The sequence below is a fragment of the Amblyomma americanum genome, chromosome 7, assembly GCF_052857255.1.
Source record: "Amblyomma americanum isolate KBUSLIRL-KWMA chromosome 7, ASM5285725v1, whole genome shotgun sequence".
NCBI lineage: Eukaryota > Metazoa > Arthropoda > Arachnida > Ixodida > Ixodidae > Amblyomma > Amblyomma americanum.
The window spans coordinates 120,778,308-120,795,063 of record NC_135503.1 but is presented as its reverse complement, the minus strand read 5'-3'; the positions used below and the strand labels follow the sequence as shown (position 1 = coordinate 120,795,063).

The 16,756-nt window shown below is 43.1% G+C and overlaps 1 protein-coding gene across 4 annotated transcripts in view; it reads left to right on the top strand.

Annotated features, from left to right (window-relative positions):
• Positions 1-16,756, top strand: part of LOC144099515 (complement factor B-like) — a 333,633-nt gene that overhangs the window by 78,309 nt on the left and 238,568 nt on the right. For all 4 annotated transcript variants that reach the window (XM_077632874.1, XM_077632872.1, XM_077632873.1 and 1 more), the window contains 2 exons: positions 3,728-3,934; positions 5,504-5,742. In XM_077632874.1, the coding sequence (XP_077489000.1) occupies positions 3,728-3,934; positions 5,504-5,742 (446 nt within the window). The remainder of the gene's footprint in view (positions 1-3,727; positions 3,935-5,503; positions 5,743-16,756) is intronic.

The following is a 16,756-nucleotide window of genomic DNA, read 5'->3' as shown; positions in this document are numbered from 1 at the left end:
CTGTCCTGGCCGTTGGGTTGTTTTCACGGACTCTAAGACAGCGCTGCAATCTATATTCAACCTTTTGAAGAATAATAGAGAGTTTTAGTTCCACGTACGTACAGAGTTCACGTACGCAAACGTGAGAAGTCTGCGTAGCATACGCGCATGTAGTTTCAAACTCTTTTAGTTGCACGTACGCGACAGACGCCACGCGTTCTTCTACTGACAGATGAAGACACTGCTGTAGCCACTCTAAGACAAGATGAGTCAAAGCCAAGCCAGTCGAACTGCGTCGGAGCGCTGCTTCATCAGGCTTAACAGCTGGGAAATCGCCCTTATATCTGAAAAACAAAAGCTATTTGTCGCTTGAAACTTTATGCGAGGGTAAGAACGGGCAAATCGATGGCGAATGCAGCAGTTTAGAACACGATATCGCGTCGAGGGATTAGCGACGAAGTTGTTATCGCTGTGAGGCGGGCGGGCAGGGCGCGGCCATGTTTGTCAACGCTACGTACGCAAGCAACGCAAAGACCGTAACGTAAGAATCCGAATCTCACGTACGTCCGTAAGTCTCACGCAGACCCTTTGCGTTCTGCGCATGCGCACTGGTCACCCGTAAGAGCTCTACGTACGTGAAGCCTCTACGTACGTGAAACTAAATCTCTCTAATAATCACCAGCCAGTTTTTTTAGACTTTAGCTGCCTACACCGCCAAGCTGCTGCTTCAGGTCAATCTTTTTGAGTAGATTCTTGCTGACTGTGGGAACGCAGCTAACAAAAAAGCCGATGACACAGCCCGCAGAGGTCATCAACATCAGAATTTCAAGTTAATTTACTTCACGAGCGTCCAAAAGAGCTAAAAAAATGTTCCCGAAGAAAAAAAAAAGGCTTTGGAGCTTGCCGATGCATCATCACCAATTTGCGCACTCCGCCGGACCACAACTCAGACCAAGACAGCCAACAAGACTTTCTTGCCATCTGGAAAATTTTTAACACCGACTTCCTCTAAACGCTGCATTTACGACTGCCTTACAGCTCCGTTTATGCCATACGATTAGTCCGTGTAACGACAAACGCGGCATAGTAGAAACAGGTGAAAATTATTTGTTAGAATGCCCAGCCCATGCTGAAGAGCGTGCACATTATGAACATCTAATGCAACCACTCACTCAAGTGCCCGTAACAGTCGACTGTATATTAGGACCTTTAGACCGCCATAGGCAGCACAGACGCGCTATGAACTTTTCATTTCATTATTTAAATGGCATTGGTCTGCTAGACATACTGCGATTCTTCCTTTCAGCATTCCCACTGCGCATTCCTTCTGCACTGAACTTTGTCATCCCATTTCCTACACCTTTTTCATTTCACCTTTCTGTTCATTCCCCATGCAGAGTAGCTAGTGAGTGAATTTGAACGCCGGCTGAATTTTCTTTCTCGATTAAAGAGATTCTCTCTCTCTTTCTGTCCCGAGAGCTCCGTTGAAGTTTTCTTCGAACGTTGCTGTTCATGGTGGTTGGCCATTTGCATATCCTCCTTTGGAGATATCCTGGCAGAGTTCATTGCGCAAATGACAATCGTATAAAAATTCTGTGATACGCAGACAGGCAGACGTATGCTGGCTATGTTGCAGGGATTACGTGTTCGGAACCATAAAGATTCAATGCTATGTTTAGGCCAGCAGTGAGGCCAGGTATCTCGCAGAAATCTAGTCGCCGTTCAAGACGAATCACGCTCTTTATTTTTGTAGCACAACGTTCAGTTGGGCGAGTTGGTATATATGCATCTTTTGTAAAATCATTGTAAAAACCATTGTAAAAATATGTGTGAAATAATGAAAAAGAAAAAGAAAAAATTGCACAGCCATGTTGCGCAGCACAAAGGTGCTGTACAAGCACTGTGATCAAACCACGCGAGAAATAATGGAATCATACTATATCAGTCAAGAGCCAAAGTGAGTCAGCAAACCGTCAGTCACTCTCAATGACAAGGAGATAGCTTTTCTTGGTGGCTTTTGAGCATCGCGTGCATCTCTGCCTCATCTTTTATCTCTTTTAGCGTATCATGTGTTGTATTATGTGTATGTTTCTCCCTTTATAAGCACCAGGTGTTGCTCATAAAGCCTTAGTTGAGAGTCAGCGCTCGTCCCGTGTCCTTCTTGTTCTTGTCAGTAGTTGTTCGCGCTGTTTTACAAAAGATGCTTATTTTCGTAGGCCTGCATCTGTTATGACAAACAAAAAACGTGCTTGGGTCTTATCTGATTGAGTATGTGCCGCGACTGAAGCCTGGATGGAGTCTGCAGCCACTTGCACTTTATAAGAGCGCCCACTTCAGAGACCAGATAGCCGAGGCTCACGCAGATCCCTTGGCTTCAATGGGCAAGCATGAGCTGTCTATTTGCCGAGGCTGCTAAAGACGACAATAACATCTGTTGAAACACAAAGTTCCAAAACTCTGCTATGCTGTGAAATTTTAGCGCCCATGGTATCAGCGTAGGACACGGTATTATTACCGCTTGATTTCGTTGAGATGCGAGATCCAGGAACTTCATACAGTTTTCCAGTGTACATCTTAGGACATCTGGTAGACAAAACCGATGTAAAATGCAAATCTGTACACTCTGCATCACCGACACTGTTTCTGGAAGTGCTGCTCGGTGGTGAGGAAGCCGGTTGTTTTGATTCACTAGATAGAATTCCGGCATTCTGTAATGAGGAACTGAACTCGAGTGAATGCTGCTTCATGCGTCTGGCTACTGGGACTAACGGAGAAAGTGACCAATGACGGCGCCACTGCGGCATGTTGAATCAGAACCACTGTAGCGTTACAGCTGCGAAAACACTTTTCTTTCGCTGTGTGGAGCACGCAGGAGAACAGGCATCCCATCAATTGTTGGCGTGGTGGTTACGGCAAAAGGCAGGGGCGACGGAGCTGCGGAAATGCCCCTTCTAAGAAGTTTGTCACCGCGCTTCGGGTTGATCATGCACCGCAGCGGTAGTTTGCTGGTTTTCTCCAGAAAAGCACCCCTTGTCTCACTATCGGCTTCAGGAATTGGGCTCCGCTAAGCAGGCGTGCCTCTCTACTCGTGAGCTCAGCTGCACAGAACGCACATCACCGTATGCTCCATCATGAACTAATCACGCGCGGAACCTGTACACATTTCTTATTGTGTAAATTGTTAGTGTATATTACCTCTCCCCCTATCCTCTCTTCCTGTCCCCTCACCTCTTTTATTTGATTTCTCCATTCTGCCTGCTATCCTTTATTTCCGCTACCCCAGTTCAGGGGCTTCAGTATCGATAGCAGATGCCATGGCTAGCAAAAATCTGATCCTTCCTTGTTATTATTATTTGAATAAATCACTACTACTACTGCTACCTGAATTCAAACAACTTGTACAAGACCGGACCATCTACAAGTGTTTCCTTGTCTTTGAGGAGCCAAAGACGCTGCCTGACTGGTGGAACTGGAGCGCCACTTCCCTGTGCCATAAACTGACTCTGAGCACAAAAATGCGCGTGGAAACGGAGATAGGGAATCATGCATATAGTCCAGCTTGTGATGCATTTTGCAGTTTTCTTTGTTTCTCCGTTTCGACGTGCTATTTTAACACAATGTGTTTTCGTGTTTTCTTCTTTTACATATTTTATTATCCATAAAGTTTTGGGCACTCTTCGGGTAATTTCTATACAAAATTCGCTCCCTATTTATTTCTGCTGGCGTTTTGCTCGTCCGAACGGTGCAGGAATAATGGAGGCTAGAAACAGCACAGATTGCTTGGATCCTGGCACCCCAGACAATGGTTTCCCTGTTGGCCGCCGCACCCGCAGCAAGTTCTCCGTGGGCACCGACGTCACTTTTTCCTGCAACACTGGCTATCACATGCGTGGCAACGCCACCATCTCCTGCCTGTCGAGCGGAAAGTGGTCTGGTTCTCTTCCTCGGTGCATCGGTGAGCAGTCATTTGATGATTTTGTGATTAAAAAGTTTTCTGTCGTTCCTGATCGAAAAGAAACTGCCGAAAGAAAAGTGTTGATTTAACTATCTATTGGGCCAGGTCCGGCTTGTAGTAGAATATATAAAAAAAGACTGTACGGTTTTTCGGTTCTCGTTGTGGCTTTCGCAAGAACAGCTGTTGCATATGTGCGCCATCTTGGCGTCCTTCAAGCCTCACGAACCTGCTTTTGCCTGCGCTGACTACTTGTTTTCCCATCACCGACACAGTCAACTTGCGTGCTCGCCGTTCAGCCAGTCACAAGCGTCGAGTTACGTTATCTGCGAGCGGAATGTGGTTCCATGGTTGCATGCTCACGGTCACCTAATGCCGAAGCGTTACGGGACTGGCGCTGGTCACTCCTTGTACAAGGATCAATTAACAGCTGAGGAAGTAATACGTGTGTTACGCTCTGTAATGGCGTGTAGGAGGCTTTATCGTAGCAAAGCTTGCAGATGGCGAAAAAAACAATGCAGATGGTAAGATTGCTAAAGACTGCGATACTGCGATTGCGCAGAACTTTCAGTTTATTTGCATGAAGGAGTTTAATTTTTAGTGATGCCGCGTATCACACGCGGTTAGTTTCATTTCGGATCCTTCAGATGCAGTTTCGGCTACTGTTATAGCCGCTACCAACGTCACAGCCACAAAGCCACCCCATAGGGTACAGTGAGTGAAAAAAAATTGCGAACTCAAAGAAAAAAATTTTGATTATATAGAGCGAAATTAATTTAATATTATTGGTACTGACTTTTATGGCACGCGAAATACTAGGTAAATTTAAGCATTCAGATTATATATCATTCTTTCGGTCCACAAGTAATAGAGACTGTAGCAAGTGGCTCGTGGAAAATATTTACACTAGCCCAGATTCGCTTCTGATATGCTGTCCGACATTATGATAGCCTGCAAACTTACGCAAAAAAAAGGCTAAGTATGGGACAATTTGTTGCCACACTTTTGTCCTAGTTTTCACTCGGGGAAGAACAACGGTGTTTGCTTTTTGCGCTGTATGATAAAGGAGGCTTTAGTCAAATACAAGGCAGGGTGATGAAAAGCGCCAAATAATGGCAAATCAAAAGTTTTACGCCACTTTTAAATATTCGTGCGATATCACGATGAACCTTATTCTGTATGCCCCCGAATGCAATTTTGAAAGCAATGAGTGTATTTGTGTGGTTTTTTTCGGTAACCTCTTCACAGAGTGTTTGTATCAGGCCTTTCCCTTCGGACGTAATCTATTAGCAACACATTCCAGCATTCCCCTGCTGGGATCATGTCAGATAAAAGACAAGGAATGTGCATTTCTCAAAAGTGGTTGCATTCATTTGCTCATCAGCAGTTGATTCATGCCTTTTGCGACTACATACATAATTGGCGGCGCTCGTAGTGTCGTGAAAGTGTGTTGTCAATGTATGAGCCACTGTCTGTAGAGTTCACAGCAGCGGTACGCTATTTGACCATTTGCAGCCAGCTGAGCTGGTTTGGGGAAGAAATTGCCCCTTCGTTTTCCTCTTCAACGTACAGGAGAATTTTACTACGACAAAAGGCGGTTCGTGGGAAGAGCTCTTAGTGCCGTGGCCGTCAAGATTCCAGAGCTGAACGCTTCTACCGGAAACGACAGCGACGCACGTCAGCGGATCCTCATTGTTAAAGAACCAGACGCTCCGAGGCACTTCGTGTACTTCCTGTTCGATGCCTCTGATAGCATCGGACCGCAGAACTTCCAGACGGGCATCAACCTAGCGAAGGCGATAACGCGAAAGGTACGCACATTTCTTTGACACCCTTTAACTCCACCCGCTTTCAGGCAGCAGTAATGTCACCTTTGCGCTTCTGTAACAGTATCGGTTAAAATATGTGTGTAGCGAATGTTTATTTAAATTTTTCGTTAACATGGACGAATGCTTTTTTAACCATATCTGAATCCTAGGCAGTGAGGCACTTCAGGTAAGGGAAGAGATACTGTGCTTGTAGAAGATCCCGGCAGAACAGAATTGAGCATCACACAAAGGTGCGAACTACAGGAAATCCCATTCTAATGCGTAGACCTCACTCAATGCTATGAACTTTTCGTTCTGCGGTATTAAATACAATAAGAAAGAAAACAAGTATATCAAAATTAACAAAAGATTTGTGTACACGGGCCATTCAGTCGTTGACAAGATATTGTCGTAGGCTTAGCATAGAACTTTTGTGCATGCTCAGAGAAGTTCAGCGGGCAATGATAAAAAGCTGTGCAAGAGACCCTCCCCTTGTATAGAGTTCGGCAGAATTCAGAATCCCAAGTGGCGATAAGTATTGTAGGAAAAATATATGTGTAGCAGAGATTTCAATGTCAAGGTCCGAAAAAAAAGAAAAATAAGAGCTTAACAAAATGTACCTTACGCTAAACTGCACATAATTACAGGAAAGAATGGAAGGTTGCATTAACAAGGAAAGCATGTGAATCAGTCAGTTGCTTTTAGCACTGCAAAAATAAAGAAAAAAATAGAGACCTGGTTCGAATGCTACAACGTCATGGGTAAAAAAAATGTGAGAAAATTGGAGCTGTAGAATCTCTGCAGGCATCAACATGAACGCGAAGAGAGTTTAAAGGACCGGCGTTATGGAACAATAAATATTAATCTCTGTACTGCGTGTGGCGCAACTATTTATACATGAAATAATTAGTCTGGTTCTATGCGCAATATTTGGAGTGCAAGGGTGAATAAATTAAGAAAAAAGTTATTCTTCTGAGCGACAAAATAACCTTCTATGGGCATATAAAGCGGAATGAATGCGTACACTCAACAGGAAGTATGCCTTAGAAGCGAAATAGTTAAACGTATGAGCCCCGCACGAAATATTTACTGTGGCTCCAACTGCGCGTTTAAAGCATCTTGCTAGTTTATTAACTTTCTCCTTAGTTTTGCTTGCCCATTCAGCGTGATATTTTAAGTTCTTGATATAAATAGGCGAAGTATAATATTTTTTATTTTTTTTTTGGTGCCAAATATCGGCTTGCGCTTCATATTCAAGCAATTCAACAACGTGCTTACTCGGTTTCATGTGCTGAATTCTTTTTTCTGGAAATCGTCACCATGTCGTTCAAAGCTCTTTCCTCTGCAAATTGCCCCCTTGGTGACTGAACTAATCGATGAATAAATGAAAAACAAATGCTTTTTTATTTTAAAGCGGCCAGCATTGCGGCGGTGGTTCAAGCTTAAGGCTCAAGAAAAAAAATGGACCTTAAATGATAAATTTCATCGTTTTACTTGTTTAGCTTTGCTTAAAAGGTGACAGTAGCGCCTTTCATTCAGGAAATATATTTATTACGCCTTGTTTGAAATCATTCTTTGTAGGTGATTTTCTGACCGATTTTCTGGCTGTGATCCTAGAGTTCCCGCTGAAATCAATTTATCTGGGCGGTCTTCCTTAGTGCTGGCGATACCTCGATATCAATCCTGTCACAATTTTCAGTAGTTCGAAAAGTACCATGTAAGTGTAGGGAATTCAAGAGGGAAACTTTTTGTACTGGATGTTTCATGTTGTACAACAAGTGTTTGCGGTACAAAAAAAAATAGTAACAAAATTTGCACATATGTTGTATTGTTAGAGTGTTTTGTAGGATTTTTAGATGTACGTAATCAAACACCTTTGAAAAATTGGTCTATGTCGAACACGACTTGCTTATTGTCAGGTCGTTTCCCGTCAGAACTGCTAATACTCTTGATTTAAAAATATAATAGGAACCCGCACTGACAAAGTGAATATCGGTGAATGTTTTGCCTAGAAGCGAGTAAAGCGATTTCATCATACCAGCTGGATGCTGGAATTGATAAGGGAATACGTCTACTTAGGGCAGTGACCGCAGACAAGAATCATGAGAGGGAAATAACTAGAAGAATAAGAATATGGTGTAGCGCATATGGCAGGTTGTCGCAGAACATGATTTGCAGAACATGAATGGCATTAAGAGAAAAGTGTATAAAAGCTGTATCTTATCGGCACTCACCTATGGTGCCTAACTGTGGAGGATGCGAAAAGGTTTGAACTTAAGGAGAAAGCAGCGAGCTATGGAAAGGAAAATGACAGGTGAAATATGTTAGGAGACAGTACACAAGCTGAGCGGATCAGGGAACAAACCCGCGTTAATGACATCCTAGTCGAAATAAAGAGCAATAAATCGGCTTGGGCAGGGCATGAAATGCGAAGGGAAGATGAGCGGTGGTCGTTAAGGGTATCGGAGTGGATTCCAAGAGAAGGCAAGCTTAGCATGGGGCGGAAGAAAGTTAAGTACGCGGAGAGATTAAGAAGTTTGCGAGAGTCGGGTGGCCGCAGCTGGCACAATAGGGTTAACTGGTTTGATATGGGAGACGTCTTTACCCTGTAGTGGGCGTAGACAGGCTTATGATGATGAAAGAAGATTGTGGATATAGGTTTGTAGGTTTTTCAGTTATACAGGGAGGATGGAACTCTGCCCAAAGCGTAAACTATTCTTATTTGTTTTAGTTTGGTTTAGCGCTCCCACGCGAGTCAGCTATTAGAAACATCGTAGTCTAGAACTATACAAAAATCAGACCATTTGAGGGTGCTTCAGCGTGCACTCACATCAACAGAACAAGGGTCTCTAGCATGTTGAAAAGTGACTCTCCCGGTCGAGATCTAACCCGCCTCTGTCTGGTCAGCAGCGGAGCACCGGAATCGCTGAGCCACGGCGGCGGCAGTTATGTCACTTTTGTCATCCCATTTGTCTACCACAATCACTCCGCTCTTTTCGTTTAGAGTTTTGCGTTCAAAGGGTAACTCAAGGGATAATCAGAGCGCTCCAAAGTATTGTGGCCTGGCCTGCAATATAGTTTTGGCTCTTCAAAGTGATATAATTTTTACCGACTAATTAGCTAAGATTTTAATTTTTGTCTCTTAGAAGAACATTGATATTGCAAGTCGTTCATAGTCATAAAAACCATCTCACCGAAAAGTGTGCACCGAGGTAGAGATTACCCAAAGTTTTGCACAAGGCACGAAAAGATAGCTCGTACAATAAAAAATTGTAAAAAGAAAACCAGTGCAAAGGACGGACACACAGAACAGGAACACAGGAGGACGCTGTACAAAATGCGCTTTTTTTCTATTCCTATTCCTTTTCCAATTTTTTCTATTTCTTATTTTACAATTACAACAACAATTTCGTATTTTGCAAAATAGCGAGATATTGCAGCTTAATTAATGCAATCTGTACATTTGTTCACAGCTGCGCAAGCTGGAAGGAAAAAAGTACGCTGCCCCGAGCGGACCGCGGTAATACTTTTTGATAGATGCCCACTAGTATCACCTATGTGGTCGAAAACTGGAATCAAAATAAAGAGTTAGAACTCTAATATAGAACAACACAGCGAGCAACGAAAACAGTACATTATACATTAGGTGAAAGAAAGAGAGTGGGATGGGCCTGGGAACAAGCGCGAGTTAGTGACATCCAAGTCGAAATCGAAGAGAACCAATGGTTATGGGTGGAGAATGTAATTTGAAACCCAAATAAGCGATGGTCGTGGAGGCTGACGCAGTGGATTCCAAGAGACTGTAAACAGAACAGGCGGCGGCATTAAGAGAGGTGGACGGATGAGATGAGGAAGTTTGCAGTGATAAGACGTCTGGCACACAACACGGTTAATTTGAAGGATATGGAAGAGGAGGCCTTTGTTGCAGTGCACGTAGTCTGCCTAAAGATAGTGATGACCCGGCAGTAACTTTTAAGGGCTGATGCCCTTCACCGACGACGCCAGGATGATTGCAGAACGCGATTACGGCACACAGTCGCAGCTCGAACATGCGTCGTAGCGGCCAGTCGACACTAAGATTTAGCTCACAATGCAAAGGCAAGAAACGAGGCGCTTAAAATGGCATTACCGCAGCATAGCTACTAAATATATAGACATAGGAGCGAAGGTTTCTGGGATTCGTGAGGATTTCGCTTTCGCTCGGAAGGACGACCACGCGGGAGCCGAACAGGTACTTGCATACAGCCGGAGGCAACGAACACACCCTCTGGTGAAGTTGGTTCTGCTACGCGAGCGCTCTCGTAGCGTGATAATAGGCATTTACTTTCTCTCTCAGGGCCGAACTTTTGTTAACATTCAATGCAATATAATGAGGACTTCAAAGAAACCCCATGCTGCCTTGAAATCGTTTGGCTAAGAGATTAGCTTGAACTCAGTTTAAGCTGCTTAGTATTTAATTATTAAGGCTGTCTAAACCATCGAAGGTCCCATCAAAGATCGAAGACAACAGGTAGTTTCGGCCAGCTGGATACTTCACTGTGCCGAGAGGCACTGCGTACAACGAGAATCGATGAAACAGATGTTATTACTAAAATTCATTCGCACAATGCGGACATATAAACCAAGGAACGACTGGATGTGCCCAACGCCTATAGCTTCATCCCAAGCCTAGGCTAGCGGAGACGATAACACGTGCGAAACCTCTGTCGTAGTTGTAGCGACTGCAGATCGTCTCTGGGAACGGACCGGCGAACATCTGTTGGCAAATGCGGCATCGTAATTGATGAAAACACATGATCTCTCTTCCAAAAGCCCTAGGAAGTATCGATTCGATAACGCGAAGCCATCCGGGAGCAAGCCGGTTAAATGCTGGGTGACGATGCCATCTAACCTTCGACGAGCGCTTTGGAAGTGTCATGTAGGCCTGAAAACAGCAAGGTAGTGTGCTGTTTTTTATTACCCCCCCCCCCCCCCCCCCCCCATAATGAACAAAAATATGTACGCCCGCAGCGCCCTACCAATAGCGGACGATGCCCTCCACCTACCTACACAAGTATGTCTGGGCTATGGAGCTGAGGAGCCGTTATTAGGGCATTGAAGCCGATGATGATGACACAAAGAAGACGGCCTTCGATCGTGATGCCGAAGTGTTTATCCGAGTTGAAGTTTGTCTCTTGTAATAGGCACCACTGTGACGTTTTTGCATGTTATAAACACGGTGCGCACAGGCCTGAGTGGAAGACTAGTCTCGGATACCTTGGCGGCGTTGTGTTATTTTTCCAAATTTTTCAAGAGCACCAGAAGCGCGTTGCATTATTTTCTGACAATTTTAGGCCTTCATGACTGTTATGCGGATAGAGAAATGCTGTTTTGCCTTTGTGCGACGATTATTTCTTCCGGAACTCTATGCACAAGAACGGACTACGCTGTAACATATATAGACAGCTGCTATCGTTCTATTCGCGCCGCCTTCCAAAAAAAAAATACCTGGAAGTTGCTAGTAATGCGCGGTAGTGATATGAGCTTTGTGAAGAACTTCGCGAGAACAAAGGAGATGCCATTCTTTTGACACTTCTGCAAAAATAATTCTCTGCTTTCTGATGGAAGATATGGAAAATGGACACCTAGATAGTATTTAAATGCATCTTCCAAGCACGACCGGTTCCGGTCCATTTAGATGAAGACACTGAACGTGTGGTGCACACTAAGGCCAGGAGCTTCCGACAAACTGTATTGTTGGAACATGGGCAGCCTACAAAGTCTTATTCGGTTATGCGAGTCGCTCTCTTTAAAATAGAGGGCGTTAATACTGAAGCACCCACATATGGTACGGTGCGGTAATCTGGGCAAAATAAATTTCTACTATAGGAAAGTTGCTTAAGGTTTGTCAGCAGTCATTATGAGATATGTTGGAATACAATCTTGAAGATATACGCCTGGCCACACCGCTCAATAGAGTGTCTACGTCCTAGATTTCGACTTTCTGATTTCTGCAAGTGTTAATGCAGGCACTTCAAAGCAGACCGCCTGCCTAGATCTCCTGTCGATTCAGTTGAAAAATAAAGATGACGCGCTCTTGAAGCGAAGAAATGTCACAGCATTCGGTCAACAAAAACTCTCTGACCCTGAGAAGGAAGTACTCTTCGAGTACTTCGCCGACCAGACATCTTAGCCGCTACTGCGATCAGGCATAGATTTTCCCCCCGTGAAGAAAAACTGGGAGCTTCTTTGTAAGACAGGCTCTCATCGTGTCGTCGAAGAAAACTTAGGAGATGAGAACCTGCATGAATGATGAAATAAATCGACCGTTGGGAAACTGGGATCTGCTCTGAATCTTCGCCAAAAAAAGTAGTAGTTTCACTGGCCACGCCAGTCCAGATAAGTTGCATACTCTGTAAAAAAAATCGAGACTGTCAACGTCGCAGAACTGCAGCGCACCGACGCTCTGCGCTGCAGTCTACAATGACATCTCATAAAATAGAGGCCAGTTAATCGTATGTGCGGTGAGAACTGAAGCAAATGCAAGGACTCACCGAAAACGGTTGCGCTATTGTTTCGTATCCTGTAAAATTCTGCGATGACTATGTGAAATTAAAAGTGCAGTTGAGTTTGAATTGAATTTTATTCCTGAACATTTATACAGAGCATGTTTAAAGAAACACCTGGATCCCTAGCTAAAAGCTAGTTGGTATTCATGCAAATTTTGTCTAGTTGAGCTAAGTGCAGGTATAAGAACAAACTATTTACTTTATACATGATGAAGGCTCTTGAATGAAAATATAAATCTGAAAATTGCTTACCCAAAAGAGTTATAAACTAAGCAAATATGTATATGCATACAATTATAAAGCCTCTACACAAACCGTTATACAAATCAAAACAAATTGCACAGAGAGTACACTCTCATCACTATAATTTGTTCTAATTTGTAATATTTTTTAACAGGACTGGGAAATTACTGCTTTGTTTCACGTCATCTGTAAAGGCATTCCACAGCTTTGTCCCCACACGAGTTATAATCACTTCTCCGTAGACATTTTTCGTCTTCGGAAGGGCGAAATTTTCATGTGTGCCGTAACGAGTGCAATGTGATGGGAGAGAGATATGGCAGAGCGAAAATGTCCTCATGATATACTTGTACCGTCAGTAGAGTCCTGTATTCAAGAAATTATTTAAATAAAAGAGGAGCAATGTATGCCCTGTAGTTCGACTCTGTGATTAACCCAGTTGCCCTTTTTTGTAAAACCCTGGGCGGCTCCAATAAAGGCTGGCAGGTGCGACCTCAGGATTCAATGTAATATGAGAATTGGGTTTACAAAATGGCAAAATAAATAATTCAGAATACTTTGTCATAGTACTCACGGCATTTATAAAGTGCATAGCATGCAGCACCCATCTTTTTAGAAAGTGCCAAAATGTGGGCCTTCCAGTAGAAGTTCTCGTCCAGAAAGTTGTTTCGTACCCATACATAAACTGACAGCAACAGTGCGCATGTCTGAAAGTTGTTTATAGATAAGTACAAAGAAATAAATAAACAATGTTACGCTTCCTAATGAATACCTTAATCAGCCCTTCTTTTGATTGCGTACTTTCATTATCGATTATTTCGATCTCAGCATATTCATAATGCCTCAATACGCAGGGAATAATGTTGTGAATAGCGTTCTGGTTTGCCGTTTATTAATCTGCGTTCAGTGAGTACCACAAGGATACTTATCACTTTGATATTTGGACGTCAACAGAGCTCTCCAAAAGGATATGATAAACAAAGCTCCGTTTGTGGTGTTCAAGATTTTTGTCGCTCTTTTATGCGACTGATTTCGAAAGTCACTATCAATTTTAAGCCTATCTTGGGCGAAAGAAACGGGTATTTGAGTTCTGACTGCTGCCAGGTTTGTATGTAAGTACAGACTTGTGTTTAAGATTTCTATGCTCGAAGTTCATCAAGGGACTGACTGCGCAACACAAACATCGGCGTGAAGAGCGCAAGGACAGGCGTAAATTCTGGAAGCACGATCCGGACATCGACATGAAGAAAGGAGCATTTCATACAACACATGAAGAATCAGGACATCCACGGGATTTACGGAAACCTTCGTCCCGTGGTTTTGCACAGTTTTGTAAAACGGCCATAAAGAAATAAAAATTAAGTTTTCTTAAAAAAGCAGTGAGCCAATGGAGAGCGTCTAGTGAATGGAACAATTTGGTAATGATGAGCAAGAGAGATGCGGCCCTTGTAACGAAACGTAATGGTTTCAGCTGCAAATATTAGTCTTATTTTAACCCCTTAAGCTCTTATTGCTTCAACTGACACCCAGACACAAATATTGCGCTCGCCTGTTAATAGCGGACGAAATGACTATTGAATTTTAATAGGACCTCTGTTGCTACCGGTGTCGATGCTCACGCATTTTCGTTGAGCTATGCGGTTTGACGAAAAAGGAAAAGCATGGTAGGCATGGGGTGAAGGAGACGAGTTGTAGCAAAATTTATAGACTTATATCTCACTAACCATTCCTTATTTTGCTGCAGCATGTTTTCGACATGTGAGATTTGGACGACATCACCAGGGCTCAGCGGTTGTCAGCGCTGGCCTTTGAGTGATGATAGGTGTTTACTTTTAGCAGAAGTTCGGCTGGTTTTCCGGTGGATGCACATTTCCTGATCAGTGTGTTGGACAGCTGACATGAGCATTCCTTGGGACCAAGAGACAAAATCTTAAAAATAGTTTTCTGATGAACTAGGAAATGAAGATTTTTAGCTATCGTAGAGGGTGGAATATAAATCACAGATGGAGCCTGGAAATGGCAATGCGGATACCGGAAAAGAGCAACGGGAGCAAAAGAACAGTGAGAATAAATGGACGCCTGAAGTTGCGCTTTACTTTCTTTTTTATACTGTGCTACCCCTTTTGTGAGCATCGGCAGTGAGCTGCAAAGAAGCGACCGAGGCATTCAGACTTCAACTCGTGCACCGCCGCTCGTGCAGAGCGTGTGGCGCAGCCTCGAAGCTGGGAGCAATGCGGCGTATTTGGCTCATATTTCTTGAGAATGCGCATTTTTTTTTTGCTCATGAACAATTTCTGCTTGTTACCTGGCCGAGAGATATCCCCGCCACATAACTCTATGTATGAGAGGGAATTTCTCATCGCATGTGCAGAACAGCTTTTGGTCAAGATGCCGACTCAACAGATTACCCTTAGCGAAAAAAGGCTGTGCTAAAAATGCACTTCGAATACACAATTTGTATTAATTTCTTATTAATTTTGCATTTTTTTGTCCCTATGCCTAAATTGCCGCACGAATTCTTTCCAAGTATGCTAGGAGTACTATTCTAAACATTCTCATAATGCATCAAAAATGCATTTTCTCTCCACTTAGTATATTCTTTATACATTAAAAATATACTAAAAATACACATTACATACAATATTATATACTAAAGTATAGAATTATTATATTAAATTACATTCACTTCTGCTTACAAAAACTGTGCTAGCGGGATTCACCGGAAAATACTGACCAATGAATGCTGTCAACAGCAGAAGTAGTCACCGATCTCGTTACAAGGCATCAGGAAGCGGACAAACCCAGATAAACCACCTTGTCATCAAGAAGTCTATGCCAGTGCAAGGACACGTGACGGGACCTGAACGTGAAAGATGTCGCCACGCAGGAAATGCTAACGGAAAGTGACGTCAGCAGACACGAACTCCTCCGACAGGCCTAATACTTGGCTTCGCTTATGTATACCCCTTCAGAGAGGACACATTATCTTGCCCGCTGAGGCGTGGACCCCCATATTGACGCACAAGCGTCGGAGTGGTCGCGTTCGCATGTGCGGTCTATCTAGAACCGAATTATTATTCATTCATTCAGAATTAATTTCAGACAGCGAAGAGGTTGTCCAGGGTGACGTGGCAAAAGGCATACATTGCCTGACGAGGCACCCGGATGACAGGCGGCACCACCGGCTACACAAAATCAAGAAGAGCATTACATAATAGAACACACTTTCAGTATTTTTGCACAATATATTAAGACATCTTTACAAAACACTGGCTTTACAAAACACACACAGAATACATTAACCAGAATTCGACCATAGCAATATTTACAAAACATACACTAGTGATAGGTAAACGTTAAGTTTTTATCTTTAAGGTTCATTTATGAGCATTGCTTTAATTAACATTTTGTATTTACGTATAGAGGGGGTAGTGCGTGCAGTATCCAGAATAATAGGGTATTGGTTAATTAAGTCAGGAATTTGCCATCCTAACCTCTGAAAACCATAATTTGTGCGTACACGAGGTGTTTCCATACATTGTTTTCGAAGTTCGTATGTGCTAAGTTTAGTGTGATAGGTGGTTTCGAAGGTTATTTTGTCTAGTTTGTACTGGCGTAATATTTCGAGACATAGTTTGTATGTGTGCAGTTTACTTATTTCTAACATTCTATAAGACCTAAACAAAGGCCGGCAGCTGCGCAATAACTGTATTTTCCCAACAGCTCGTAATGCCCGCTTTTGAATTGCAAGGAGGGAATCTCGATTTGTCTGCGTCGTCGTTAACAACACAAGGGAGCAGTAGCTTAAACGGGAATGTATTAATGAATAGTATATTTGCCGCTTTACGGACGCCGGGAGATAATATCTCAGTTTGTTTAAAATGCCAACCGCCCGACAAAGATCACTGCGAAGCTGATCAACATGCGAGTTCCAAGAGAGATTTTCTTGAAACAGAACACCTAGAAAATGAATTTGTGAGCACTGTTGCAGCTGAGTGTTTTCAAAGTTTAAGTTTAGGTTGTCAGGAGCTTTTACACCTTTTGCCCTGAAGAGAATGTATTTGGTCTCACTAGCATTTAATTGCATCCTGTTTAGTTTTAACCATGTACTCAAACCAGTCAACCAATAGTTAGCCTTTCTTTCGAGCGCGTAGGGGTCAATACCTGAGAAAAAGATATTTGTGTCATCAGCGTACAACACTAGGTTTTCACTGCCTGGTAGATTCACA